The 26,878-nt window shown below is 36.3% G+C and overlaps 3 protein-coding genes across 13 annotated transcripts; 1 reads left to right on the top strand and 2 right to left on the bottom strand.

The window, feature by feature from the left end:
* Window positions 1–35: 35 nt before the first annotated feature.
* Window positions 36–16,399, bottom strand: LOC128029396 (SH3 domain-binding glutamic acid-rich protein-like). 10 transcript variants are annotated; one of them, XM_052617167.1, is made up of 12 exons: window positions 16,214–16,399; window positions 10,741–10,926; window positions 9,979–10,059; window positions 9,549–9,626; window positions 7,594–7,734; window positions 7,272–7,298; window positions 7,128–7,148; window positions 5,431–5,454; window positions 5,196–5,225; window positions 4,667–4,690; window positions 2,248–2,299; window positions 36–717 (listed from the first exon to the last, which is right to left on the bottom strand). In XM_052617167.1, exons 1-11 carry the CDS (start codon window positions 16,256–16,258, stop codon window positions 2,291–2,293), a joined length of 666 nt encoding a protein of 221 aa, XP_052473127.1. In that variant the 5' UTR covers window positions 16,259–16,399; the 3' UTR covers window positions 36–717; window positions 2,248–2,290. The 10 variants fall into 10 exon arrangements, with proteins under 10 accessions (XP_052473127.1, XP_052473128.1, XP_052473130.1 ...); XM_052617168.1 differs by lacking the exon at window positions 5,431–5,454 and having other exon boundaries at window positions 16,214–16,398; XM_052617170.1 differs by lacking the exon at window positions 9,549–9,626 and having other exon boundaries at window positions 16,214–16,397.
* Window positions 16,400–18,586: 2,187 nt separating this feature from the next.
* LOC128029398 (guided entry of tail-anchored proteins factor 1) lies at window positions 18,587–22,463 on the bottom strand. 2 transcript variants are annotated; one of them, XR_008187372.1, is made up of 6 exons: window positions 22,084–22,463; window positions 21,278–21,443; window positions 19,494–19,561; window positions 19,259–19,373; window positions 18,869–19,099; window positions 18,587–18,782 (listed from the first exon to the last, which is right to left on the bottom strand). XR_008187372.1 is itself a non-coding variant. In XM_052617178.1 (5 exons), exons 1-5 carry the CDS (start codon window positions 22,171–22,173, stop codon window positions 19,026–19,028), a joined length of 513 nt encoding a protein of 170 aa, XP_052473138.1. In that variant the 5' UTR covers window positions 22,174–22,463; the 3' UTR covers window positions 18,587–19,025. The 2 variants fall into 2 exon arrangements, 1 of the variants encoding a protein (XP_052473138.1); XM_052617178.1 differs by having other exon boundaries at window positions 18,587–19,099.
* A 97-nt stretch (window positions 22,464–22,560) lies between these two features.
* On the top strand, window positions 22,561–25,714 carry LOC128029399 (non-histone chromosomal protein HMG-14A). Its single transcript, XM_052617179.1, has 6 exons — window positions 22,561–22,800; window positions 23,974–24,000; window positions 24,103–24,132; window positions 24,226–24,267; window positions 24,355–24,471; window positions 24,662–25,714. The coding sequence occupies exons 1-6, from the start codon at window positions 22,783–22,785 to the stop codon at window positions 24,716–24,718; spliced, it is 291 nt and encodes a 96-aa protein (XP_052473139.1). The 5' UTR covers window positions 22,561–22,782; the 3' UTR covers window positions 24,719–25,714.
* Window positions 25,715–26,878: the final 1,164 nt, after the last annotated feature.

The following is a 26,878-nucleotide window of genomic DNA, read 5'->3' as shown; positions in this document are numbered from 1 at the left end:
TCAAGAATAGAACATAATGAAGCAGACAGCGCATGTAAAACTCAGTCTTTATTGGTAAATAAGGGTATTTCCAACCATTCATTTCTGTCTACATACAAAGTGCATTAGAACAGCCAACTGACTACAGAGAACGGCTTCCAGCAGGTACTGACGTCACACATTCAAACTGAAATCAGACACAATGGACTGAAAAAGGAGGGAATTTTGACCGATGTCCTTTCACAGTGTTAATTTTAACTTCTACTTCACCGTGGTTGTCACTACCATTCGACATTTTAGAATCCTATGACGTAGTCTGAAGTATGTACTATTTTTAGCATTTAGCATTGTAGCAAAGCGTGTCCAAAATATGACTGGTAGTGTACTTCACAATACACAATAGAAGACACACAGAGAGGTATTTGTAAGTATAAGTTTGGAACATTTGGGTGGTTTGTCACAACTGTTTGGGATTCCACAGAACAAAGTGACAAAACGTTAGTTTAAAAGTAGTAGAATAAGCTATTTGCTATATGTACAGTAAGGAAAAAAACGACTCTCCACTTAAGCTGAAGCAACTCTTCGTAAAAAGGCACATTTATCAGGGGCAGGGTGGCTTGAAGCTGGAGTCCTGAGTGTATATTGTCCAGTGTGTCACATTTGGCTTTGGCTAAGCTGCAATGAAGGTATTTGTGGGTGATTTTGATGACTCCAATGCAAGTGGGGTGTCACTTCAAGCTGAAATGAAAAGCACATTGTTAGTTTGAGCATTTATAAATGCGATGCATCAAAGTTGTTCAATAACATCAGGATATTCAGCCAATTGTGTCCTCAGCACTTTATGAATAGCTTGAGGCAGGGTGTATCTAATACATGCCTAACCTGATTTTACCAAGTGAGACATGTTCCTGGGACAACATCGTTGTTGACCCTGGAACAACATTGTGATTAACCAATCAGATTTGAAGAACCAGTTTATAGATTTTGTGAAGTTTATGCTTAAAATCAGTGTTTGGTGCTTGTACATCAGTGTCATTCATCTATCATTTCCTCTGATTTTAGGGATTACTCATGGTTAAGGTTAGGTTTAGGTGTAGGGATATGGTTAAGAATATATTTTTGGAGTAAAATGTTGTTCCAGGGTCAACAAAATATGTTGACCTAGGAACACATCGGACTTGGCAAAATCAGGACGTGCCTAATACATAGAAGTCATCTCCAATTGTAGAGAAGATTTTCATTTCATTTTTATGTTTTGCTGAGTGAATGTTACACTTCAAGTGACAGCCGCGATCCGTTTCTATGAAATCACAAAACAAACTCCAAACGAGTGCGTCACCGGCTTGACATTCACTGACATAAACCTTTGTTTTATTAAAAAAAAAGTTATTTTATACCGGGTCAGAACCCAGAACCCTCAATGCAAAAAAAAAATGTCATGCTTGACATTCACATGCGGATCCATGCATTCATTCACTGACCTATAAAATAAAATGACCTATAAACCCCGAGACGGACTGCGGTAGAAATATGGATCAAATGGATTATTTCACAAGCTCATTTGAGTATTTAAATGGGTCAACAAGAATCATTTCCTGCTCAAATCAAAGTGTAACAAGAAATTATACGAAATTAACATCCCCTTGTACTGTTTCCATGCTTTTTGAACTTTTCTAATCATCATGTTATTCATTTCATCAATCACATGGACTATTCATCAAAACAGTAAAAGCACATGGTAAATTATTAGTGTGAAATTAATATTATTGCATGTGCTACTCTAATGTAACATAACATATCTATCTCTCTTTTCATACTGGAAGACACAACTGGTGCCAACCTGTGACTCAAGAATGCAAGACATTTACCTGTTTATTTATTTGTTAAGTAGTAATAAGTGCGATAGTGTACAGCCAGCTGGTCATTTGCTGATCACTCTGTGGTGGTTTATTATGAGACAATGATCAGCTGGAGGTAAAGGATATCTTAATGCTACAAACACAAGAAGTCAATTTACATTTATGCGTTTAGTATGTGTTACCTGGGAATTGAACCCACAACCTTTTGCACTAGTAACGTAATGCTCTACCACTGAGCCACACAGGAATTTAAGCCAGAGTGATTTAGGAAAGGTAAGTTTGTCATTTCAGCTGTCCTTGATTCACCAGACCGACCAATAAGTCCTACCTACACGCTTGTGTTTATACTCTAGCAAATGATATCCTACTACGCCACCAAGTGGCAGAGAAGACAAAAGACACTTATTACCTGTGTGTGTAAATCCAGGTCCAAAATCCTCTGCTTCAAAACACTAGTCTTCCTGTGAATGACAGCAATCACACAGTTAACTGTTGTACACGTCCATAAATGTGCCTTAAATACTTCCTGTATGTGTTTGGCTATAATTCCAATTCATTATTCATTGTTTTGGTGTAACATCTAACATCTCTAAACATCTTAAACTGACTCTCACTCGCTGAAAATACACTCTGATCCAATTCTAAGATAACTGAAAAATACATTACAGCATTTTCTTCTTTTTACTTCACATCAAAACACCATTCATTGCATTGCTTTCCCATCTGGATGTCACCCATGCTATCCTGAAAGAGCAGAGTCCATGTACTGCTTTCTTGAACCTCATCGTGTAATGCATGCTGATGGTCTTGCTCTACATCTGACAGATGCTCTTAATGCAAGAACATTACACTGGTTCAGCAAACTCAGCACACTTAACAATGCATTTTCTCCATCCTGGGCCTCAAACAGAACAGTCCTGCGTATATTCCATAAAAAAGATAGAAGATCATAAAAAATAGTGTTTAGTATTTGGGGCCATCCAGATGTATGATGACGCTGCAATGTTAACTTATAAGCTGATCTTCATTGTTCTTGAATATGTTATATATTACATTAATATTGGGTGACAAATAATCCTGCAAATGTTTAAAAAATAAAATAAAAAACATACTGGCCAGCAAAAAAATAAATTCAGCAAATAAATAAATAAAATCTATTAATTCGATAAAGTACAATGACAAAAAGTGACAAGCCAAGGTTCATACACTTCTTAGGTTTTGTCTACTAATAATCAAATCTGATTAAACAAAACAGCTAGAAAATGAACTTAAATGTCTTAAATGAACACACTGACCCAGAAGCTACCATGGCAAACATTTTAAACTATTAAAGTGTTTAATAAAAATATTTTTAAAGTATCTTATTTTTGTGGTATTGTTTGATCTAGTAAAAGCTGTGATGTTAGCCATCCTGCTGCTTTCTGCCAGTGGTAAGTGAATTAGATAACCATAATCTCTTAAACAGCATATTCTGTTTCCAAAGCCAACCCCCTAAATACTTCTACAAATCTAGGGCCCTATCATACACCCGGTGACCCGGCGCAATGCATGGCACAAGTGTTTCCGACGCAGGTCTCCTGCGCTGCATTGTTTAAATAGCAAATGCATTTGCCCCCGTTTGTGCGCTCAGTGACATATAACAGGGACTCTTGCAGCAGCTTTAAACACTGTAACAAAAAGTTGAAATTGCTTGATTTTTTCCCCCCAAGCAATTCAGTGACACAGATATGAAGGCAACACTTATTCAGATGAAGGAGTCTAGTCCAGTGGTTCTCAACCTCCATGACTTACAGAAGATATTAGACAATATAGACAATATCTCCTGGGTTTCTGAACAGTTTCAACTTTTACAAATATAAATTCAAGACCATGTAAAGAAAATTGAAGGAATAAGTTGAAGGGAACACAATATGTCAATATGTTCTCTAAATGTAAACGGAGCAGAAAATGAGTTTTGAAAATGGTTGAAAATTATCAACAATTGATTATTTTTCCATTATTTAAATAATCTTACAAAACAAAATGCTTAAGTCTTGAATACCTGTGCTCCCAACCACCTGAGTATGGAAATGACTTTTACTGTACTTTCTGATCACAACGCAAAAAAAAAGTGACATTTTTTGTGTTGTTTTCCAGTGCAACTATTTAAAGATACTTAAATCAAAATACATTTATCTGAGACACACACACACACACACACAAATGATAGAAGATAAGCAGTTTTGTTTTGAAATTGATCAAAATTAAGTTTAGAGTTTAGAGTCACTTTTCACTTTCACTTTCATAATTAAAACAAAAACAAACATCTGCCAATCGGCTTATTTCAACTCATCAGCAGATATTCTTCTTGTTTTAAGCATAAGCTCTCTTAATTTTGCTCAAATTTTCAAGACTTCATTTTACATTTTCATCTCAAGTTAATGTATCTTGATTTAAAGAGGTTTCGATATTTGTATTGAAAAAAAAAACTACTGAGGAAGACATGAAAGATTTTTTTCTTTTCTTTTGCATTGAGACATTCTCTCCAATTTAAGACTTTTTAATGGAAGGGCAGAATAAGACTTTTTTAAACCCTGATATTAAATTAAGAAATTTGATTTCAGCTTACATCTTGATTTCGAGCAATTTAAGCATATTTCAGAACCTTGTTTTGTTTAACTTTAAATCATTTTAAGCCATATTGCGTTCGCTGTGGAAGTGTGCCCTGGTTGAAACCCACTGATACAGTCGATCTGAATGTTTTGGAACACAGCTGATGTCATGCACCGGTGCCCCCTGACCTCCACCCACCACAACATGCTGAAACAAGATAAGATGTGCTAGAGTACCTCTGAGGCTTGCTCCTCTTCCTCCTGCAGTGAAGAAACCCAGTATTAAAACAGAAGATGTACATCAATGTCTGAGTGACACAAACAGCTACAGAGGAAGGAGAAGGATACGCTACACCCAGATCCAAGTTCTCTGAGCTAAAGCTACACGAGGACGAAGGAACGTGTGTATGTTTTCACAATAAAGAAAGATCTTAAAAGTGACAGCCATGATTTCTGCTCCTGTAACATAAGTGAGAGGTGGAATGACTGGATGGAGGGAAAGAAAGAAAGAAAGAAAGAAAGAAAGAAAGAAAGAAAGAAAGAAAGAAAGAAAGAAAGAAAGAAAGAAAGAAAGAAAGAAAGAAAGAATTGAGAGCGAGGTGGAGAGCTAAGCAGGTTAGATGCATGTAGTTTTTAGACCTGTTTCCTAACTGTCATGTTATATAGGCCTATAATGTTCACTGATGGGTTTGAGTGAATCACTTATGTCTCTGAAAACAGACACAAAATCTTAAAGAAAAGGGGGGAAAAACATATCTCAATCTACCTCAAGCTCCCTGAGTTCTTCTTCCTCGTCCTAGAGGAGAAAACAGACTAGATCAGAGGAGAGGAATGTGAGAGCTGAAGCTGAAGAGAGCAAACATGAGAGACACATGCAGCTGGAGAAAAAGATGGAGAGAGAAGAAAGAGACTGGCAGGAGGCAGCTAGAGGAGAGAAGTCAAACAGACGAATGAAGGAGGACAATCAGTGAGAGAGACACTTCTCATCAAGCCCAAGTTACCTCAGACACCAGCTCATCTTCTGCCTAGAACAAAGAGGTGAGGAGAGAGAAGAAGGGATAGAAAGAAGCTTTTAACCAGCTGGATTTGGACAAAAGAAATAGAAGTGATAAACTGAATTCAGTACTTTCCAGTTTTGTGTTCAAAACATGTCAGACTGTCATTGAACAGCAGGTGTGCTACGTGGTTTCAATCAATGCTCTCTCTATATATACATACATACATACATAAGTTCAATTAAAAATCATATGCATACAGTACACTCACATTAAGTCATATATCATGTTATATCATCGAAAAATGTTAATTATATCCTGCAGTACATCCTACTGTATCCGCATTCATACACGCATTTTATGCTTATTAAATTTGTACACTCAGTAACAATAACAAAATAGTGCAGGATTTATGTCTTTGGTTGGATTTTGACAGGTGGTCATTAAATATCAGAATGAAGTCTGATATTTAATATTAAGCTAAAGCTAAAAGAATGGCATAAGTAGTAAACTGATTCAGTATTTCACACTGACATGATGATTCGAGTGACCACTTAGTTATTGCTCTGATGCAGGACAGCAGATGGGATTTTGCAGGGATAATGTTCATTACCTCTTATTAAGGCCCGTTCACACCAAGCACGATAACTATAAAGATAACGATAAAGATATAGTTCTAAAAATCCTTCTCAATATTAAGCTTAATCAATGGTGACCAGCTCTGTGACTGGTATGTCATTTGCAAATGTTTGAATGATAGAATGCATTTTACTCCACAGGGCCTTTACAGTCTGCTAAAAAACAACAGGTTATTAGGTAGAATCAGGTTTTATACTAAAATACATTTCCTTAACTAGTGAGCTAATGATGATTCAGAACTTCCATGCATGTTGTTTTAGTACCTACAAGGCTTAAAGAACAACTTTTGCTACTGTGATGAAAAGATTTTCAAGTAAAAGGCTTTTAAAAACAGAAGATGCATCCATGACACCTGTAAGGCAAAAGCAGGAGGGAAATGAAACACAGGAAAAACCCAATGCAAACGTGCCACCTTTCAAAAGAAAATGCTTTCTGAGTTAATGACCGACTGTAAGAAGCAGATAGGAGACATTTAAAAACACACACACACACACACACACACACACATGGATGCAAGATAAATAATTATAATAGTGGAAACGTTGTCAGCGAGATGAGAAGGAATGGATGGGAGAGAATAGTAGAGTTACAAACACACTCCAGATCTACAATCTGCTCATTAATAAGAATCACCTCTGAATCACCAACCGATTCGCTTTTTCTTTAATAATCTTTCTGAATGAAGGGTTTTATGTATTTTTAGCTGTGAATAAAAAACCTGTCAGTTTTTGATCAGAAATAATCTAAAAATTAAAAATACATAAATTAATTATATAAAAAAATATTTGTAAATATTAATAAGTACACAAATGTCTTCAATAGGACAGACTGTATACCATAATTGTTCTCTGATATTTCCATAATTTCGGATTAATGAGATCCACTGATTGGCAGAGAAAAGCCAGTACTCTAAAACACCACGTGTTTCTCTATATTTCCCCTCTTTGGGCAACAGTAACATTTTGATTTTGACTGCCACAGGAAACATGCTGCATCCAGTCCAATAAACCAGAAGCAGACTATGAGTGAAGTCACAGACTAACGTCAATCTGCTTCAGTCTTACCCTGTCCTCTTCTCCTTCCTCCTGTGAGTCATAGAAGAAAAGAAAGGCTCCAGTTAGAATAGAAATGTACAGAATTATAAAATAAGTGGGTTTAAAAAAAGTTATGTAGTGATCATGAATAATTGTTTAAGCACTTTTTCTTACCTGCTCTTCCTCCTCAGCTGGTTTTCTCTAACAAACAGAAAGTTCAAATTAAAATGAGCAAATTACATTAAACAATAAAAAACATTTACTGAATAAACACCATAACATAAAGTCAGACAGGAAACACTAGCAGGAATCAAACTACACGAGAGGAGATGGAAAAGCAGGACGCTAGATGTTAATTTCAGGTGAGATTACAGGTGAACCTTCAAAAAAAAGTGAATAGATGAAGCAAAGGATGAGATTATATGGAAGAAGAATGAGCTGCTATGGGAAAACAGATGGTGTTTGAGGAGGAATGAGGGTGAAGATGGTCAGTTACACTCTCTTTGTCTTCTTCTGCTGGTTCCTCCTCTCCTGCGATATCTTCTTGAGCGTCTGTCTCTGCCTTCATTGAATCATCTTCTTCCGGCTCTGCTATGTGTGCATCTCCATTCTGCTCAGTCTCTGCGATTTCTTTTTTCTAGAAGAACAAGCAGCGCATAGCAGGGAAAGAGAAATTAAAACTGTTTCACTGCTAAGGCACTGGCATAAGGCACCAGGAGTTCCTAGGAAAGTTTTAAAACAGGATGAAAACAGACGTGAGTTAATGAACTGGAGGAACGTTCACCAGAGGAACAGTACTAAGAAAGAAAAAGGGGTCGTTATATCAAACGATGGGAATGTTGACATGGAAAATGGACATTATCAATCAGTTTGCAACGTTGAAAAATCCAATAAAGCATATTTCGATCTTTCAAGAAAAACGTATCCCTCAGACAAGCATTAGGTTAGTAATAGGGTTGTAATTACATAGCTGTAAATGCAAAATAAATTTGTAAGTACATGTAATTACAGAGTGACTGCAAAGTCATTTTGATATGACTTTGAAACTATTGCAAATATAAACATTAGTCAGGACAAAATAAACAACATTTCTACATTTTAAGTCATTAAAAACGTAAACCTAAGTATTTGTGAGAAAGCATGCCTGATTAAATGTGATTAATAACACTACACAGATGCAGTGGATGGTGTATATGTGGCTATGCTTGGAATGGAATATCAGCAATGAACATTATACTGCCTACTATTTCAACAATAAGGTTTCTTTTATCATCATATAGTTCACACAAAATTTAAATCCTATCAACATTTACTCACATTGTTCCAAACCTGTATGAGTTTCCATCTTCTGTTGACCACAAAAGAAGATATTTTGAAGAATGCTGGACACTAAATTGTTATACAATGGAAGTCAATGGCTTCCAGCAACTGTTGGTTTACCATCGTTCCTCAAAATTTCTTCTTTTGTGAACAACATGAGGGTGAGTAAATGATGACAAAATATCATTTTAATATTAGGTAAAGGGAAACTCCAACCCAAAATGAAGATTTTGTCATTAATCACTTACCCCCATGTTGTTCCAAACCCGTAAAAGCTTGAAAACCAGGAGGCTTGTGACTGTCCCATAGACTGGCAAATAAATTACACTGTCAAGGTCAAGAAAAGTATGAAAAACATCGAATAGTCCATCTGCCATTCAACCGTAAGGTTATGAAGCAACGAGAATACAAAACTAATTACTTTATTCAACAATTCGTCTCCTCTGTGTCTCTCCACATCAATGTAGTGCCATTTTTGAGAATATGAGCAGGCATCATACACTCAGCTGCACCACAAGTATACACTTTCTTAGTATTTACACTTTGATCTGAAAGAAAATAGTGCATCGGTGTGGCTCGGCTGACACAGAAGAGAGTACAGTGCCTGCTTGACAGTGTAACTTACTTGGCAGTCTATGGGACAGTCACAAACATCCAAATTATCTTCAATTGTGCTCCAAAGACGAACAAAGCTTTTACGGGTTTGGAACGACATGGAGGTAAGTGATTAACAACTACATTTTCGTTTTGGGGCGGAGCATCTCTTTAACTACTTAGCATTCACCAATGAACAGCAATAATAGAGCATTTATTTATCTTAGTTAATATTAAATTCTACATTTACTAAAACTTTATAAGTTAACACTGGTTAATCTAATGTGAACTAATATGGACAAATGATAAACAACTGTATTTTTATTCATTAACACTGACAAAGGCTAAATGCTGTGCATCCTAATCCAAACACAGCCTAAGTGTTAAGTAATGTGTGATTCGCAGGCGAACAAAAACCTAACTGAATCAAAAAGCAGACATGGGGCATACAGTGAAGTGCAGTACGGACGTATCTGGAAATACACTGAAAGTGAATGGCAAAAAAGGAGAGTAAAAAAAAGATCAATCAAATATTACTGTTGTGTCGTCATCAAGATGTTCCTCTGTGCCAGATCCATTATGAAGCTTTTGTGCGTTTTCAGCTTGTTGTGCCTCCTGCACCAAGAGAGTTTTTAATTAATACAGTGACGATCAATTTTACTGCTTTCAACAAGGGAAAGTTTCACCAAAAGTGCTAAAAAGAAGACAGGAAGAAAACAGTTATAAAGGATTCTACATTTCCTTCTCAAATCTGAATTCTGAAGGCCTAAAGTGGCACCAAAGCCATATTTTGGTGGATTACTGAACATGAAAAACACACACCCAAGGCAGTATTTGTCTCAGTTGTTATTTAGCCCACTGGTTATGCCATTGGTATCACATTAAGATAATGCAGTCTAACATTTTGTCTAACTTTCACGTCAAACAAGAAAAGGAAACACGCAAAACGAAAAATAAAAAATACAACCTTAGATCCTGGTGGAGGTGTCAGTCCCAAAAATTCAAAGACTGTGTTGTCCTCTTTGGCTTCAAAGAATGTCTCGTAGTCCTGCAATTTAGGATTTCAAACAATTTTATATGTGGAAAAGATCTACATCCTTATTTTTTATGTTCAACAGAAAGAAAGAAAAAAAATTACAGGCTTTCAGCAAAATTATGGGGGAAGGGGTGTAAATGATTTTATTTTATTATAGAATTAATTCTCCCTTTTAGACCCAAATGATGCAACTAAACACAATTTGAAAAACTAAATTGCAAACATTTTATTACAGCGATTTAGTTATGATGTGAATTTGTAGGCCAGCTTGGGAGACCGATGTAAAATGTTCTTCTGGAAATTCCTACTGGGATTTTAAGAATAGTGGGGTTTGCTTTGTAAATTAGGTAAATTAAATAGGAAGTCAAGATCTTTGTAAACATAAACTGCAATCAATTACACATCCCCCAAAAAAAAAACTATAATTTGTACAACAAAATATGTAAGTCTCTTGAAGTAATGTTAACTGCCAGATTAAATTTTAGTCATAAAACTAAAAACCTCAGGTAACCTGGCTTGAAAATAATAATTTTCTTCAGCTCTTTTGAATATGTTTTCGTGTTATACTGCTGCCAGTCTTGTACGTATTTTCATGGATAAACAACATATAAACACCTTTACTCATTCAGTCCTGACTCACATTAGATTTTATTTCACGTCTAGATGTGAACCTCAGTTGTAGCAGGTTCTTACCCCACAATACATCTCCTCATTGAAAATCTGTGGAGGAAGAGGAATGCCATTGGTGGGCTTCTTTTCTCCAGGGACGTTTTCCCTCATCCACATCCGGTTGTCCTCGTTTGAAGCAATGTCAAGCTGTGCGTAATCGATTTTAAGTGCCTCAAGAAAGCCCACAACATCTTGCTGTTTCTTTTTTATCTGTGGTAATAACAGATTACTGACATGAATCCTCAAAATTTCTCATTGCAACATCTTAGAAATAATGATGTTAGACGATAATAACATGTTTCTTTTACATTTCAGATTACCACACAGAATAAACCTTGCTGACCAGCCAGGGTTACAACACTTTCCAGTGTACCTCCACTGCACCCATAAACATTGCACACGCACACACTATGTTTTCAGAGAAGTTATGTTTCATGCATTTGTTCTATTTGTTTAATTAGTTAAATAAATAAATATAAAATCTGACTTGCAAATCTGTAAAAAAAAATGTTTAGTAGGAAGATTCAGTTTATTATTTTGTGTAAACTGAACAAGAATACTCTATCAAATGTGAAGGTGAAATAATACGGTTAGTTCTTTGCGGTGCTAAATCTTAAACTATCCTTAGTTGCCATGACAGGAATTGTGGTCACACTTTATTTTAAGGTCCAGTTCTTGCCTCAATAAACTAGTAATTTGCTGCTTATTGATGTAATTAGTGGTAGTTGTTAAGTTTATGTATTGGGTAAGATTAGGGAAGTAGAATATGGTCATGCAGTATATGTGCTTTAAACTATTAATAAATAGCCAATATGTTAATAAAAGGCATGCTAATAAGAAACTAGTAAATAGTGAGAATAGGTCCCTAAAGTGTTACCAGAATTGAAAAATTCAGTAGACTTCCTCTTACTCATTAGATGAACTAAAATATTTTTTTCAAATGAGTTAATTTACCAAATTATAGCAAATTGGTTGCCTTGTTTATTTATTTTACTTTTGCACTATTTTTTTAACCACTTATCCCTATCCTGTAATATAACAAATGCATTAATAATTAATGAAAAATCTGAATTAAACATGACATTTATCATGTCTGTACAGAGTTAAGGACACCTTATCTGGTCTATATGTGCAAACATGTCAATATCCAGTCAATATTTGTGCAAAAAGCAAAACTTTAAAAAACCGTAGTTGGTATACCCCAATTATGTTAAATGATGACCACAATACATTGAAAATCCATAAATTAACCTGATGTGTTGCAACCCTGTATTAGGGCAGGTTTCAAAAACACTCATTCATTGGACTTAAAGGGATAGTTCACCCAAAAATTAAAATTATGTCATTAACAACTCACCCTCATGTTGTTCCAAACCCGTGAGACCTCCGTTTATCTTCTGGACACAGTTTAAGATATTTTAGATTTAGTCTGAGAGCTCTCAGTCCCTCCATTGAAGCTGTGTGTACGGTCTACTGTCCATGTCCAGAAAGGTAAGAAAAACATCATCAAAGTAGTCCATGTGACATCAGAGGGTCAGGCCATCCTTAAAAATATTTTGGTTTGCAGTAACAGTAAAACATTTTTTTTAAAAGGGTCGGTAGGTAGGTCTATATATTTTTTTTTTCCAAGGTTCAATGTAAAAAATAGTGACGTCACTGGCTGGGTCTTCAACCCATGCACTCATGCGCATCATTAGCCGCATTTCCACTGTCGGGCCAGTGCGAGCCAGGGCTTAAAATTAATCACACATGCATTTTTATAAAAGCTCCCGAACAAAAATCATTATTGTATTTTGATGATATGCAACGTGGAGCTAAACTCTTGAAATGACACGACAGATAAAATGTTACTTAATAAATACACAATCGTGATAGAGACTAAGAAGCTGACGTCTGATTTATCCAAGCGGTCATATTTACCATGTTTTCTATGGTAACGTTACTGTTTAGCGTGCATAGTCTTTTACATCACTAAATATTTCTGCCTTGTTTAGTGATTATAATCCACATCAGATCAAGTTGTTTCAAAGACTTGCTGCTAACTAAGAGTCTAAAAGTCTTTAATACCGGTGTTAAAGCTGTTATCTCTCTGAAATGATCCGCAGCGCAGACTCTAGATGCGGAGAAACTCTACCCCTCCTCTAGCCCAGCTGGCCCGCTTTGGCCCAAGGTTTTCCTCGGGCCAAAAAACCCTGGCCGTTGGCCCAGAGGAAGCCCCGGCGAGGCACGATCAAGCCCCGGAAGTGACAGTGGAAACGCGACTGCCCCTGGCACACACTAGCACGCCCGGTTAAAGCTCGCCAGTGGAAACACGACTATTGCAAACCTCATTTAGATGCAGGCTATAGACCACAAACAAATTGAAATCTTTGTCAAAAACATGTTTATTGCATGAATTTCAGGTGAGAAGTAAAAAAAATGAGGAACTGTTATATTGTTTTACTTGCATCCACTGATAGGTGTCATGCAACCTACAAATTAGATACCATTTACTTTGCTTGCTTGGGTTGTCACTTTTGTGTAAAAAAATCTTATTTTATTTGAGTGACAAGTGTTCATTGAATCGACTGTAAAATCGATTTTGCATGTATAGATGCATTTTATACAGCAAATAACACCAAATATAGGTAAATCCACGGACAACAGGTAGGACGAATGTAAAGATTCAATATATTGGTAAAGACCAATATTTCCGATGATTTATTATTGTGAAGTTACGTGCACAATGACAAACAGGAGTGCAACATTCTCGAAAAACAATAAGCAGAGTGGACTGCCATAATGCAAAACATTTAGTGCAGGCTTCGACATGGCTTTGTTTACGATTAGAAATGTAAACAACAACAAATTGCATAGGCGATTCTAGCCCGAATCTGTATCTGTATGCATGGGACTGTCTGAATACCGGCAGAATTCACAATTCTGTTGTAAAAAGAGAAACAATGTGCAGAAGTATTATTTGCTGTTATGCGTGTGTTTCCGAAGCTGCAGTTGCTGTGTGGCGCGTGTTCAAAAAAAAATAAAAAATGGATGCGCTCCAAGACAGGGTCGTTAAAATAAATTTCTTATTTTCGTTTTAGAAACTTGTGTTGGTTGATTCGTGCAGTAGATTTTCGAATATAAAGTGACAGTCAACACCGTCACGGTTTAAGACTAGACTGGAGAAGGGATGGGAAAAGATCTGGGCACAGTTTCCAGAACTTCGTGCTGAGTTAAAGCGTCGTAGAGCTTTTTTAATGAATGTTTTAGATGTATTATGGTGCCCGCACCCGTATGACTTTAAACAGAGACCGCGACCATTTTGTTTACTGCAGCCGCAGCCATTATTACCAAGCTCGAACCGTTGACTGACAGTGAATGAGACGAAGACGAAGCGAACGCACAGGCCATAGTGTGACATCCATGTAAACACAGATGACGTCACGTGGTTTTTAAATAAAGAACGTAGCCTTTGTTCGTATGTAGGCCTAGGCAATTTATATATTTACAATACTTACTAAAATATAATTAATATTATTTTATTGCTTTTGTATTGGTTGTTTGAAAAGTAGGAAAAAAAATTGGTCGGTCTTAACGTAAACGTACAGCCGGCAAGTCGGTCGGACTCAAAGCAAAAAAAAATAACAATTTCAGTCGGTCCAAAATTGACAGGGTCGGTCGGTTTACGGCAAACAAGAATATTTTTAAGGATGGCCTCAGTTAGAATTTTTTGAAGCATCGAAAATACATTTTGGTCCAAAAATAGCAAAAACTACGACTTTATTCAGCATTGTCTTCTCTTCCGTGTCTGTCGTGAGAGAGAGTTCAAAACAAAGCAGCCTGGATATCCGGTTTGCGAACGAATCATTCGCTGTAACCGGATCTTTTTGAACCAGTTCAAAAACCATCATTTGAACCATCAAATCGAACTGAATCGTTGTAAACGGTTCGCGTCTCCAAGACACATTAAACCACAAATGACTTAAGCTGTTAACTTTTTTTTATTGTGGCTGACACTTTTTCTGAGTTCAAACAAACCGATATCCCAGAGTAATTCATGTACTCAAACAGTACACTGACTGAACTGATGTGAAGAGAGAACTGAAGATGAACACCGAGCCGAGCCAGATAATGAACGAAAGATTGACTCGTTCTTGAGTCAAAAACCGTTTCTGTCGGACGCCTGATTCGAGAACAGAGGAGCTGATGATACTGCGCATGTGTGATTCAGCGTGAAGCAAACTGACACACAGAGCGTCTGAACCGAACTGATTCTTTTGGTGATTGATTTTGAGCTAATGTTATGAGAGAGGGTAAACCGAAGGCTTGAATCAAGGGCAATCATCGCAAATGACGCCATTACGTCGAGCGCAAAAGAACCGGTGAACCGTTTTCTTCAACCAGTTTATTGAATCGAACTGTCCGAAAGAACTACTGGTGATCCGAAAACCAATGCAACCGGTTCTTGACTCGAGAACGAGTCAATGTTTTATTCATTACCTGGCTCGACTCAGTGTTCATCTTCAGTTCTCTCTTCACAGCAGGTCAGTCAGTGTACTGTTTGAGTACATGAATTACTCCGGGATATTGGTTTGTTTGAACTCAGAGGGAGTATCAGCCACATTAAAAAAGTTAACAGCTTAAGTCATTTGTGTATTAATGCGTATTAGAGACGAGAACCATTTAAAACGATTCAGATCGATTTAGTGAACGAGTGAATCGAGTGATTTGTTCAGGAACTGGATATCACAAACTGCTTTTGTTCTCTCACAACAGACACAGAAGAGAAGACAATGCTGAATAAAGTCTCGATGCTTCAAAATATTCTAACTAAACTACTTTGATGATGTTTTTCTTACCTTTCTGAACATGGACAGTAGACCGTACACACAGCTTCAATGGAGGGACTGAGAGCTCTGGGACTAAATCTAAAATATCTTAAACTGTGTTCCGAAGATAAACGGAGGTCTTACGGGTTTGGATCAACATGAGGGTGAGTCATTAATGACATAATTTTGATTTTTGAGTGAACTATCCCTTTAAATTGTAATACTCTCAGGAATCTTAAAACCTGTTGTCTTCATTTTTAAGACTGTTAAACATGATCAAAATATTAAAGCAGCCAACATTGTTGTTCACAATAAAGTTAAAAGATTAGATGATGAGCACTGTTATCTCTATAAACACATAAATCATTACATAAACATGCTTCATTCGTCATGACAAGCAACTGAGACCAATTCTGTCAGTTTCTTGTTTAAAGGAATAGCTGGAATGTGAGCTCAGAGATATTTAAGGAAACTGGCGGAGCTGCAACTGTTATTAGGTCACTCAGGATTATTAAAACTGACTTGAAGTAGAACAGTTTTTAAAAGTTTTAAATACATCCATCGCTTGTTACTGCTAATATGCTTGGATTGACTGATTCGTTCCGCAATCTGTATAAAACGATCACAATCAAGCAAAGCGACCTGTTGAATAACTGTAACAATCTCACACTTGTTTTCCGGTTTCTTACCGCCGTCGATCCCGATGAGGATGCCAGGAATACTTTAATGACCATTTTGTGGAAGTGCAAAATAAATAAACTGACCAGGAAAATGTGTTTAAAGACACAGTGATCCACCCCCCTTTGGCTGGAAAGCACGCAGCCTCGACTCGAGCCTTTCGGTGTCTATTTCTGTCCCCAGCTCTTCATCATGTGGCGGGATTGGTGCGTCTGTCCCACTGCTGTCTGAGTGATTGGCAATTTCAGCTGTCCGTCCACATCGGGAGCAGCTAAAGTTAGTGGAACGATATGCATATATGGACAGAGATGCTGTTTTTTAAGAAAGGTGTAATTTGTTATTGTGTAGAGGGAAAAAAAACTTGGAAAGTTCCCACACTGTCATATACAGGGACAGAGTTGTTGTCGTTGAAAACAACTCAGTATTCTTCCGAAATATGACCTATCTGGCCTGGGAAGAGGGGGCCATCCATTAGAGGAGTGCAACTGCAGCCACACTGGGCCCCGCGCTTGAGAGTTTGCTCTCACATGCATACACAAGATTATTCTGGACACATAGAGGTTTCAGTAATTTGCTGAGTAATTCAGTAATTTTGCATCTGCAGAGCGTGTGTCATTAAATTATTATACTGCAAAGGTTAAAATGTTCCCATTTTGAGGGATTCTGTAATAAAGGGCATTTCATTGCATGCTGCAAATTATTTTTACTGATTGATCTTGTAAAATATTTTACTATAAATCAAATTCTGCAGTGAATTCATTTAGACACTGAGCGTTTGTTTTTAACACAAACAAAGTTACGGACCGCAGCTCTGATTGGTTACTTTTTACCGGGAGCGCATGACTCTCTGCAAATGGCAATAGGACCACTGGGAGGAGCCAGAGGAGCTTGATTTTTTTCACAGATTATCTGTCTCATATTCTGCTGTCAGGACATAATGACAGGTTTAATAAATATGTAAAAAATATTTTTTTTTACAAAAGTTCCCTACAGCACCTTTAATTAAGTTTACTCTGCAATACTCAAGTTCATGGTAACAATCCGTGGATAGTGTTTGAGTTTGAATGGGTCTTTTGACTAGGAAATGGACTCCAGATTAAAAACAACAGCAACAAGATATTAAACCAACAAAAGCAACCATAAAACAGTGTAAAACACAAAAACAGAAGAAAAAAAACTTATTCATTTTGAGACCCCAGTGCATGATGGGAACAACAGGATCATAACTTTGATATTTACTTAAAGAAAAATTAAACAAACAAATAATTCCAAGTTAACCATACTAATAAAAGTTGAAACTTTAATTTCTACAAGCTTAAATTGAATACTAACATAGATTTTTTTTTATTCCCTGCCTGCAAATTATTCAATTTAGAAACTACATATAGTATAGTGGTGAATATAGTATAATTGTTTCCAAATTTCCAAGTGTAACCCATGTTTCGTTTTGTTTAAGGCTTAAGGGGTTTAGCAACCATTACAACAATTAATTTAACACATTGCGTTGTACAAATAAATACAGTGGAAAGAGTATGCTTATGAACACTTTGAAAATATCTAGATTTCTGTTAAGATTACACGTACATTGTGGCAGTTTAACTTTCTCAAAATGTTAATTAGGATATTGAGTGATCATTGACAGGACAAGCTGGACAAAGTAAATTATCCCCTGGGTTACGATGTCTCTAAAGGCAAGCCGGAGTCAATCGAGGAAATAAGATTTGAAATGTGGGTTTGAACATGTGACCTGCCCTTTAAATGAAGGCACACAAAGCCTGGTTACTGATGGATCTATTCTTCTCAAAAAGATGGATGCAAACCATGCCTTGATCAAAATCTCTTAAAGACATCACAGCAATGCACCAAGCCGAAAAACACTGCAAAACAAACCATTGCTAAAGATCTGGTGTTCACAAATCAACAGTCAGACAACCGGTCTACAAATGTAGAAAAAGTGTGGACTGTTGCTATACTGTTCTTAGGAACGAGAATCCAGCAAAGATAACCGTCAGAACACAACGGCCAATCCTGAAAGAGGTGAAAAAGAACCCAAGTACTGTGGCAAAAGACCTTCAGGAAAACACTGAACACGGTTCATGAACTCATGTCTCATCTTTGTCCAAGACCATGTTCCACAGCACTTCTGGGAAAATATTCTGGGGGCAACTGAGAAAAGTTTAACCTTTTAGCAAAAACGCAAAAAGGGGCACTACAACGCAACACTAAAACCTCTTCGCAACTGTGAAGAATGGTCGGACCATCATGGTTTAAACTGATTGGTTAAATCAGACCAGACGGAAAAATCAACTCAAACATTCAGATATTTTAAGGGTTCACAAACTTATTCTTACTACTTTACTTACAAATAAAACACTATACACACCTTTTCGTTTGCATGTTCATATTTATTTCACCGAAAAACTAAAATCAATAAATACATTTATAACACTGACAAAAACAATATACAATTTAGGTACAAGCAATAAATAGACAAAATATTTTGCTTTGCTTGAGATTACAACATAACCCATAAAATAAAAAAAGAGTTTCGCAATTTGTTTAGGAATGTTATGTCAGCATCTACGAAATAAATGAAAATAAAAACCGTTAAAATGTAATTCAGAGAATTTGTAAACAATGAAGGCTAAAACCAATTTACTACTCACTTAAACCACTTGACGGAACGGTGGATGGCATTAAAAAACAAACAGAACAATCAGTTTGGACCATTCATCACAAAATGCACAATTTAGACTGCTTTTTTAGCAAGAGGATTGAAACAAACCTCTACAGAAACATTCAGTGACTGTGTAATCATGTTGATTAACTGACAGCATGTAGAATGATGGCCACAACCTTGTTGCAGACAACTAGCCAGCATGTGATTCCAACACCACCTGAGGTAAAGCAGCAAAAAGCACTTCAGAAGACTTTAAACTCCATGTAATTATATTTATTTCATCCAGACAAGATGCCAAGTTATTCACATTTTAAATCAATTTATCCTACTATCCTTCCAAAATGGTAATTAAAGACCACTGGTGACTTGGACATACCTGCAATTCCAGAAGGAAAGGCTACTAGTCTCTCCAGTGGAGCAATCCATTTACTGGGCACCACAGTGACCGGGTCAGCATAATACTTCAATATGAGCGAGATCATGAGGGCCGCCTAACAGACAGCACAAAACAGAATAAAATACCATCGTGAGAGAAAATGAACAACTGATGCATACATGAATCATACATGAATCATATCAAAGCACAGATTAAAAGATTAATCCTCACCCACCTGAAGAATGTAAAACACAATATTTACTATCCACTTCATTTTTGCCTGCTGTGAAGTTCTTGATTTGACTGTAAAAAAAAAGAAAGAAAGATGATGAATGTAACCTGAACTTTGAAGAAAGGTAGCTCTCCAGAAACCAAGACTGGACACCCCTAATGTGCATGAATGAGATCAGAGATAAAGTCAATGGGATGATTTTCAGATTCTCATTATTTCATGTAAATTACTTCGCACACAAGAAAAGTGTAAACTACATTTCAGGAACATTTTCATCCATGTTTAGATTCAACTGATTGATCAGAATCATTCTAGACTATGGATGGCATATCTAATATAAAACTCTAAGAGGCTTAGATCATGTCTCTTCAGAAGAAGATCATAATTGAACATCTATTTTGCTTGAATTCTTATGAACTGCAGCCATCTAATTATTCTCTATTTGCTTTTGTGTTTCTACCTCAGGATGCCCATCCTATCATAACTAGAGATTATGCCAGATTCAGTCTGGATCCAGCCTCTTACAAAGATTTTAGATGACCCCAACACCTGTTAAGAGATGACACCGACGCCCACGAGGACCTCAGATGACGACAACTCTGAATCATCATAGAAACTGCCAAATTTTACGTGAAGCTGCCTTGAAACCATATGTATTGTGAAAAGAGATTTGAAATGGATTGAACTGAAACTGGATTATCGATATGGAATATTTTTACAGTTTTAATGGATGGACAGAAATTTCTCAGGTTTAAAGTATCTTCTTTAAGTGTTTCAAAGATGAACCAGACTAAGAGTGTGTTTGGAAAGATATGAGATTGAGTAAAGGATGACAGAACTTTCATTTTTGGGTGAACTATGGATTTTACAAGTTATATCTACACTATTCTCCATTAACTTGAAGGACAGCAACAGTCAGCAGCCAAGCCATTTGTCTTCCTTCATGAATGCTGAAGCCGTTATCTGAAACCCACCTGCCATTTTCCACACTTGGCCTGAGACTTTGAATTCTCCACTGCAAAGTGAAGAAACTTTTGGTTTCTCAGTTCTTCTCGCCCCACTATAAAGTGGAGAAAAGCAGTTTATATGCTTCCAGTGAGGTGTGCTGGTGACTGTAAATATCTTAACACTTGCCCACTGCTTCTTGTTTTCAACAGAGCAATACTACACATGTCGTTTGCTATGCAATTTGCCTGTTTTGTGGGCTTCCTTCGATGTTGTGCTGGTTAGAAAGCAATCATTAGCTGAGTTTTCATCCAAAGTTGTACATTTAACATGTGCAAAATTGGAAAATCACAAAGCATTTGGGAATAAGCACTATTTCCATTCACTGAGTCAAAGAGAACAAAATCGCCACTTCCTGATAAACGTGCACTAAATATCACTAGGAAAAGTTAATGCCACTGAATGCAACAAATTTTATATGTATTAAATGATTTGTGCCTCAGACGAAACACATTAAGTATTGTCATTGCTTTAGGTTATGCCTTTCCATAGCGCAAAGTCACATTAATTTTTGATGCACATGTAGGAATTTATTCACAAAATCCTTTTCCATCTCCAATTATTACCATTAATCCTTTTTCGCACAAATCAAAAACCACCTCAAGCTAGTGTAACACTTTTTTGCGAATTAAGAATTATTTTTGTCTTCCTCTAAATTTGGTAAAAACGTACTCATTTCTGATGCATTGTCTGATTGTCCTGATTATCACTTCATCAACAATTTTGCTGCACATGCTTGCAATGCACATACCCCTTTAAGAAAAGCACAAAATTATTTTTACCAAGAGTCTTCAGTTGATCGGTCATCTTGTTTATCTTGCGTTCCAGTCTAGCATATCTGGCAAACTCGTCCATCATATTGACGGTGGACATCTCCATCTTCATGTTTTGGATCTCCGTCCGCATCTCCATCTCTTGATCAGCATCTTTCTGGAAGATCTTTGACAGCTATGAGAACAAACACACAAGATCTTAATGTACATCTTCTCATTCGTTTTAAATTGCAATCTAATTTACTCAAAGCTTTTACATTGACTATGACAAATAACCAGAATCAAAAGGGTGATTTATTGACAAAGACTTGGAAAGGCAAAACATTACATTTGTTTAATAAACTCTGGGTTACAAATTGCTCACATTTTCATAGTAAGAATACTCTGAATGTATTATTTACAATTTACAATAATAACTATAATCTAGATAGACAACTAACCAGACATTAGAAAGCTTTTGGTACTATGGTCAAACTATGTCAGAATTTTTTTTTTTTTTTTGGCGTATAACATCGTACAGGTATGTGATATGGTGTATCATATGAATAAATAATCATTCAGTGCCATTACATCGCAGTACCATGGAACTGTCATCTGATACCATGAAAGATGTCCAGTGTGTTTTATTGGTTTGTAAAATATTATAAGCCCACATCAAACGTTTGTTTGGAACTATCAACTGTCCTCTAGTTGGTGTTTATGAATGAGTCAAGAATTGCTGTGACTGTATAGACCATTTATGGCGTCACAATACGACTAATGTACGTTTAATATATGCTCACGCGTCCCTAAAACTCTTTTAAATCAGTACTTACAAATGAAGAAATGGACGGCAGCAATGTTTTGATGAGGTTGACCAGAAACACCGAGCTCAGTACAAGGAACCAGTTAAACCCGTCAGCCATTTTCTTTTAGCCAGCCTGATCCTCCCCCAATAATACACACACTTGCGCTGTTTTAAATGGTTCATTTTATTAAATGTTACAATATGCTTATGTTATCTAAAAATGTGCAACAACAGATATCAAGTGTCCGAAAAGGTAATGTTTATAAGACACCACATTTTCTTTTCTTTCTTAAGCGGCGTGTTTCTTTGAATGCATTCAAATTATCTGAATATATAACCGATGCAATCAATACTGAATATATATTTACACCCTTACAGAAACAAAAAATGCATAAAGTGGCGCCTAAAGTATATCCAAGCACATCTGGGATTGACTTCTCAAGCTATCCACACAGGTACGTTGCTTTGGTTTGAAATGTGGTTGGCAAGACGTTTCAGCCAATCACCGATGAGAAGGGGCGGAGCGTAGCTCGCATCATGTTAGTGCTATAATCAAAAGCATATAGAAAGGGGAGATCCAATCCGGTTTCAGCTAGTTTCTGTTCCGATAGAACGTTAATGCTTGCTTTAGTGTTTCCTAGTCCTTGTTTTTACACTTTACTTAGCGCATAAGCTGTTTTAATCGAATTCCTTTTTTGTTCTGAAAGCATACCAGCTTTACGCAACCATGCCTAAAAGGAGCAAAGTAAGTTCCGAAAATATTATTATTATTATTTCTATAGTATGGTTTTAATAGCATGCGATAATTAATATGCACATCTCTAGGAAGCTTTATGTGAGTGTTGACCGCATTGCTGGATGTGTTCGTGTAATCTAGGACATGTGAGTCGGTGGCGTGAATCTAGCGCCTTTTTACTTGGAGCTGTGCTGTATTCCGTCGGCTGCGAGCGGATATTTATAGAGTAGAATAGAGCATTCTCGACTTTACTTTTACATTAGAATCGTGTACAGAATGCGCGAAGTAATGCTCAGACAAAGGGGTGTAACCTCGTAACGTTTCGTACGTTATCCTTCATGGAAAATAGCTTGTCCTGCAAATGTTTTGCTTTTAACCGCGGTCTTAATACCTTTATACAAAGTATTTGAAGTTGTACATTTCATGACATTGTGGGGTTTTCCATTAAACCCTTGTGTAAATGTAAATACATGTGTAAATTAGTTTTATGTTGTGTACGACTCCATATGGTTCTCGAACAGGACACACACACCGTGTCTTGAGTGTCATGGTTGCCTTTACACTAAACACATTTGAAACCTTAACTTATATTCGAATTAGTTTATAATCATTTCGTAATTCGGCTTTTACTTTCGTATCCCGCCTGAATTTCTCACTTGACCTTTGAAACGTAACGTTACTTTTTAAAGTGGCTAAAGGAAGTTATCACCGATGTTATTTGTGTACTAAAGATATTGACTTCCTGTTTTCACGTTTCTGGTGTATGTGAACAATCTGGGGTGTCGATATTTACTGTTTGCTCGTCGAAAGTGAATGGATTCTGTCTGTAGAGGCGGAGCTAGCGTTACTGTTCCCCTCCTCCAGCGTAACCGCTTCAGTAACACCGTTACCAGCGACAATAAGCTAGTTTCGCTCGACAAAGATAAAGCAAATAAATACACGATCTGTTGTTGTTGTTGTTTTATTTATTTTTTCGCTATAAAATTAACTTGAATAATAAATGAGTTATTGTATAAGGAATGTATAACTTCTTACAGGACCCATTGTTTACCCCCTCCCCCACGTTCACTTTTTTTTACGTCAATGACGTAATTACCCATCACTTGTGGGGGGTGTAGGGGTACAATAACACACACATGATCTGTGTACAGGTACTAACTGTTTCTGTTTCCTGTTGTACAGGCTAACAATGACACCGAAGCAGCTGGGGTAAGTTTGTGTCTGTTGCACATACTGACAAATAACACATTTCTGCATATAACTGTGATACTTATTGCCTTCTCGTTTTGCCCTCATCAAATGAACAAACAGCCCAAGAGACGGTCCGAGAGACTTCAAGGTGTAAGTTGGTTTTGCCAGTCCCCCTGAAGACATCTTTTACACAATTACCTTTTTATATGAGGCATATTGTTTACGCTGAACTCTGTTTTGCAGAAACCCCAAACACCAAAGTCTGAGCCCAAGCCAAAAGTGAAGGTAAATCAGTTATTAAAATAAGATTTATTGCTATTAATAAATATTAGCGGATGTGGCTCACTCGTGTATTTTTCGGAAACGTAACAGAAGGCACCTGCAAAGGGCAAGAAGGCCAAGGAGGTAGAAAAGGCCAAACCTGAGGAGAAGAAAGTGGACAAAGAGACTGAGGAGAAATCTGTGGAGAACGGAGAGACCAAAGATGAGGTAGTGAGTCGTTTTATAATTAAGTTTGAATAATTAACCTAACTTGGTCTGATATTGTATTGCTACGTATTTGGCCTTTTATCTATTAGTAGTTCAGTGTGGTAGATGTAGATAAATGTCAGTTGGGCTGTGTCTGTTGAAAACATTTATTGGTTTTATTGATTTATTGGTTTTGCTTTGTTATATATAGGTGGACAATGATGAAGCAGGAGGCGAGGAGGAAGAGAAAGACGGAGCTGCTAAATAACATTAATAACATTTCAGCAGAGCTCCCATACCTCTTTTCTTGTACAATACAGAGGAATATTTTTATTGACTATTTTCTAAAAATAAGTTTTTTTTTTTATTTGTTTGTTTTTTAGTAGTTCAATATTCGAAGCTCATTTTATAGACCACGTTCAAGAGAAAACCCTTAGAAGGGGGATTCCCTCTTTTCCCACCCCCCAGTTTTTCCTGAAGGAGAATTGCAGTCATGAAACGACTTACTCTTGTTATTACCATTATTTTTAACTCTTTCAATGTTTTTACAAAAAGGGAGGGGAGTGTAACAGGTTGAGATGGATAATGTGATTGTGCCATTTATAAAGATTAAAAAAATGAAATGTCTTAAGTCTTTCCATTGAAACTGGAAGAGTTTGCCTGAGACACTAACATTCCCCGGGCAATATGAGGGACACCTTTATATAGCCTGTGTTGTATGGGAAGGGGGTTCTGTTAGAAAATGCTTTGTTTTAATGTTTCTGGGGGGTTGGGATTGATTATAAGCTGTATTCTATGAATTGAAACCTCTTTATTCGAACTGTTTTCTGAATCAACAGCTTAGATTAATGATCCTGCTCACTAGTACTGGAACACTCATCGGATGTGTGATTTACATTGACTTTTGTCTTTGTGTGGTGAAAGCATTGCAATAATGTTGTATAGCTGCTGTGAAAAGTTTTTCATAATTTCTATATGCAGTATGTGATGGTACTTTAAGAGGATGAAAAATGGAAGTGTGTGTGTGTGTTAGCAAAGCTAATAACAGCTGTGTTACAGTGTTAAACATGCAGGTTATACAGAAAATTACTGTAATTTCATTCATGTGAACATGCCAGAAGTAGCTATATCACTCAAGGTTTTAGGTTAAAAGTACACGTGTACAGTTTCTTTTTTTTTTTTTTTTATTAACTTTTTTTGTATGTAGCTGTATCTGTAATGATTGGAATGACATACAAATAAAATGGTTGTAATTTCACCTTGATATTTTGCCCTTTTGTTTTCCTTTCTGTGATTAATAAGAACACTAGATAAGATATAAAGCAGATCAAACTTTCATGTGGAAGAGGGAGCTAGAAAATTAATGGTTCGTTGACAATGTTAATATGTGAAATACATTAAATAAAATCAATGTGCTTGACAATGTCATTACTGATATTGTAATATCTTGCCATATTCATGTAGTCTTGGCGTATACCATTGGTTAAAACGTTTACATTTACTGCTGTTAAAAAGTTTGGAAAAGTAAGATAAATAAAAAATATAATCTATGTGATGCATACTATACTTCAGTCTTAAGGGTCACATGATCCTTCAGAAATTTGTATATGCTGATTTATTATCAATGTTGGATATACACTACTGTTCGAAAGTTAGTTTTTGAATAATACTTTGAGCAAGGATGTGTGGGAAGTGCTAAAAAGTGATAATAAATCCTTTTTATAACAATTTATATTTTAAATACATCAAAAGGATATGGAATCAATTTGTATTATTTGTGAACTATCAAAGATATATATAAGGAGATTATACAATTATGAATTTTAATGTGGTTTTAGGGTCTACATTTTTAGAAGCTTTTATCTTCTTGCAGTTTACATATACTTTATGTTTGCCGGTAAAGTCGGACATACTTTTATACCCAACTTCATGTAAAAAGTTGTGTTATATAATATAGTTATAAATAATATGAACTATATATGTTTTATAATATGGACCCTACTAACCTTACTTTGTAACATGTTTTACAAGAAATGTATTCTTGCTGGTGCTAACTCTTTAAAAGCACTTATTATTTAAATGCAAAGTCATACGTTTTAAGCGTTTTTATACTTTTTGGGGCCACTGTAACTGCTTTAGTATTTAAAGAGGAGAAAATAAGATAAAAACAAGAATACTTTAATTTACAAGTAATTTTACTGATTTTGATCTCACAGATTTGCGCTTTCTCTGTCAGTGGACATAATTGTGTAAATACAGTTAATTTAGCTCATTTTGCATAATATGCATAACGTAATACGACATCCATGTGAAAATGTAGCGGTGGGCTTATACTAGTTGTGTGCATATATTTAAATATTCAAACCGTCACGTTCTCACAGACTGTTTTAGACAAAAGAAGAACGGTTCTACTGTCGCCATGCGACAT

Source organism: Carassius gibelio, chromosome A15 (genome assembly GCF_023724105.1).
Source record: "Carassius gibelio isolate Cgi1373 ecotype wild population from Czech Republic chromosome A15, carGib1.2-hapl.c, whole genome shotgun sequence".
Classification (NCBI taxonomy): domain Eukaryota; kingdom Metazoa; phylum Chordata; class Actinopteri; order Cypriniformes; family Cyprinidae; genus Carassius; species Carassius gibelio.
Note: the sequence above shows the minus strand (reverse complement) of the source record. Positions and strands in the feature narration are given on the sequence as shown.

Coding starts and splice junctions, on each gene's coding strand:
- LOC128029399 (XM_052617179.1), top strand. Junction 24,001..24,102: donor ATGACACCGAAGCAGCTGGG/GTAAGTTTGTGT, acceptor ATGAACAAACAG/CCCAAGAGACGGTCCGAGAG. Junction 24,133..24,225: donor GGTCCGAGAGACTTCAAGGT/GTAAGTTGGTTT, acceptor TCTGTTTTGCAG/AAACCCCAAACACCAAAGTC.
- LOC128029396 (XM_052617167.1), bottom strand. CDS start 16,258: ATGGTCATTAAAGTATTCCTGGCATCCTCATCGGGATCGACGGCG. Junction 10,060..10,740: donor ATGAGGAGATGTATTGTGGG/GTAAGAACCTGC, acceptor CCTAAATTGCAG/GACTACGAGACATTCTTTGA. Junction 4,691..5,195: donor AAGAACTCAGGGAGCTTGAG/GTAGATTGAGAT, acceptor TCTTCACTGCAG/GAGGAAGAGGAGCAAGCCTC.
- LOC128029398 (XM_052617178.1), bottom strand. CDS start 22,173: ATGGCTGACGGGTTTAACTGGTTCCTTGTACTGAGCTCGGTGTTTCTG. Junction 21,444..22,083: donor TGCCGTCCATTTCTTCATTT/GTAAGTACTGAT, acceptor TTGTTCTCATAG/CTGTCAAAGATCTTCCAGAA. Junction 19,562..21,277: donor CGATCAACTGAAGACTCTTG/GTAAAAATAATT, acceptor TTTTTTTTACAG/TCAAATCAAGAACTTCACAG.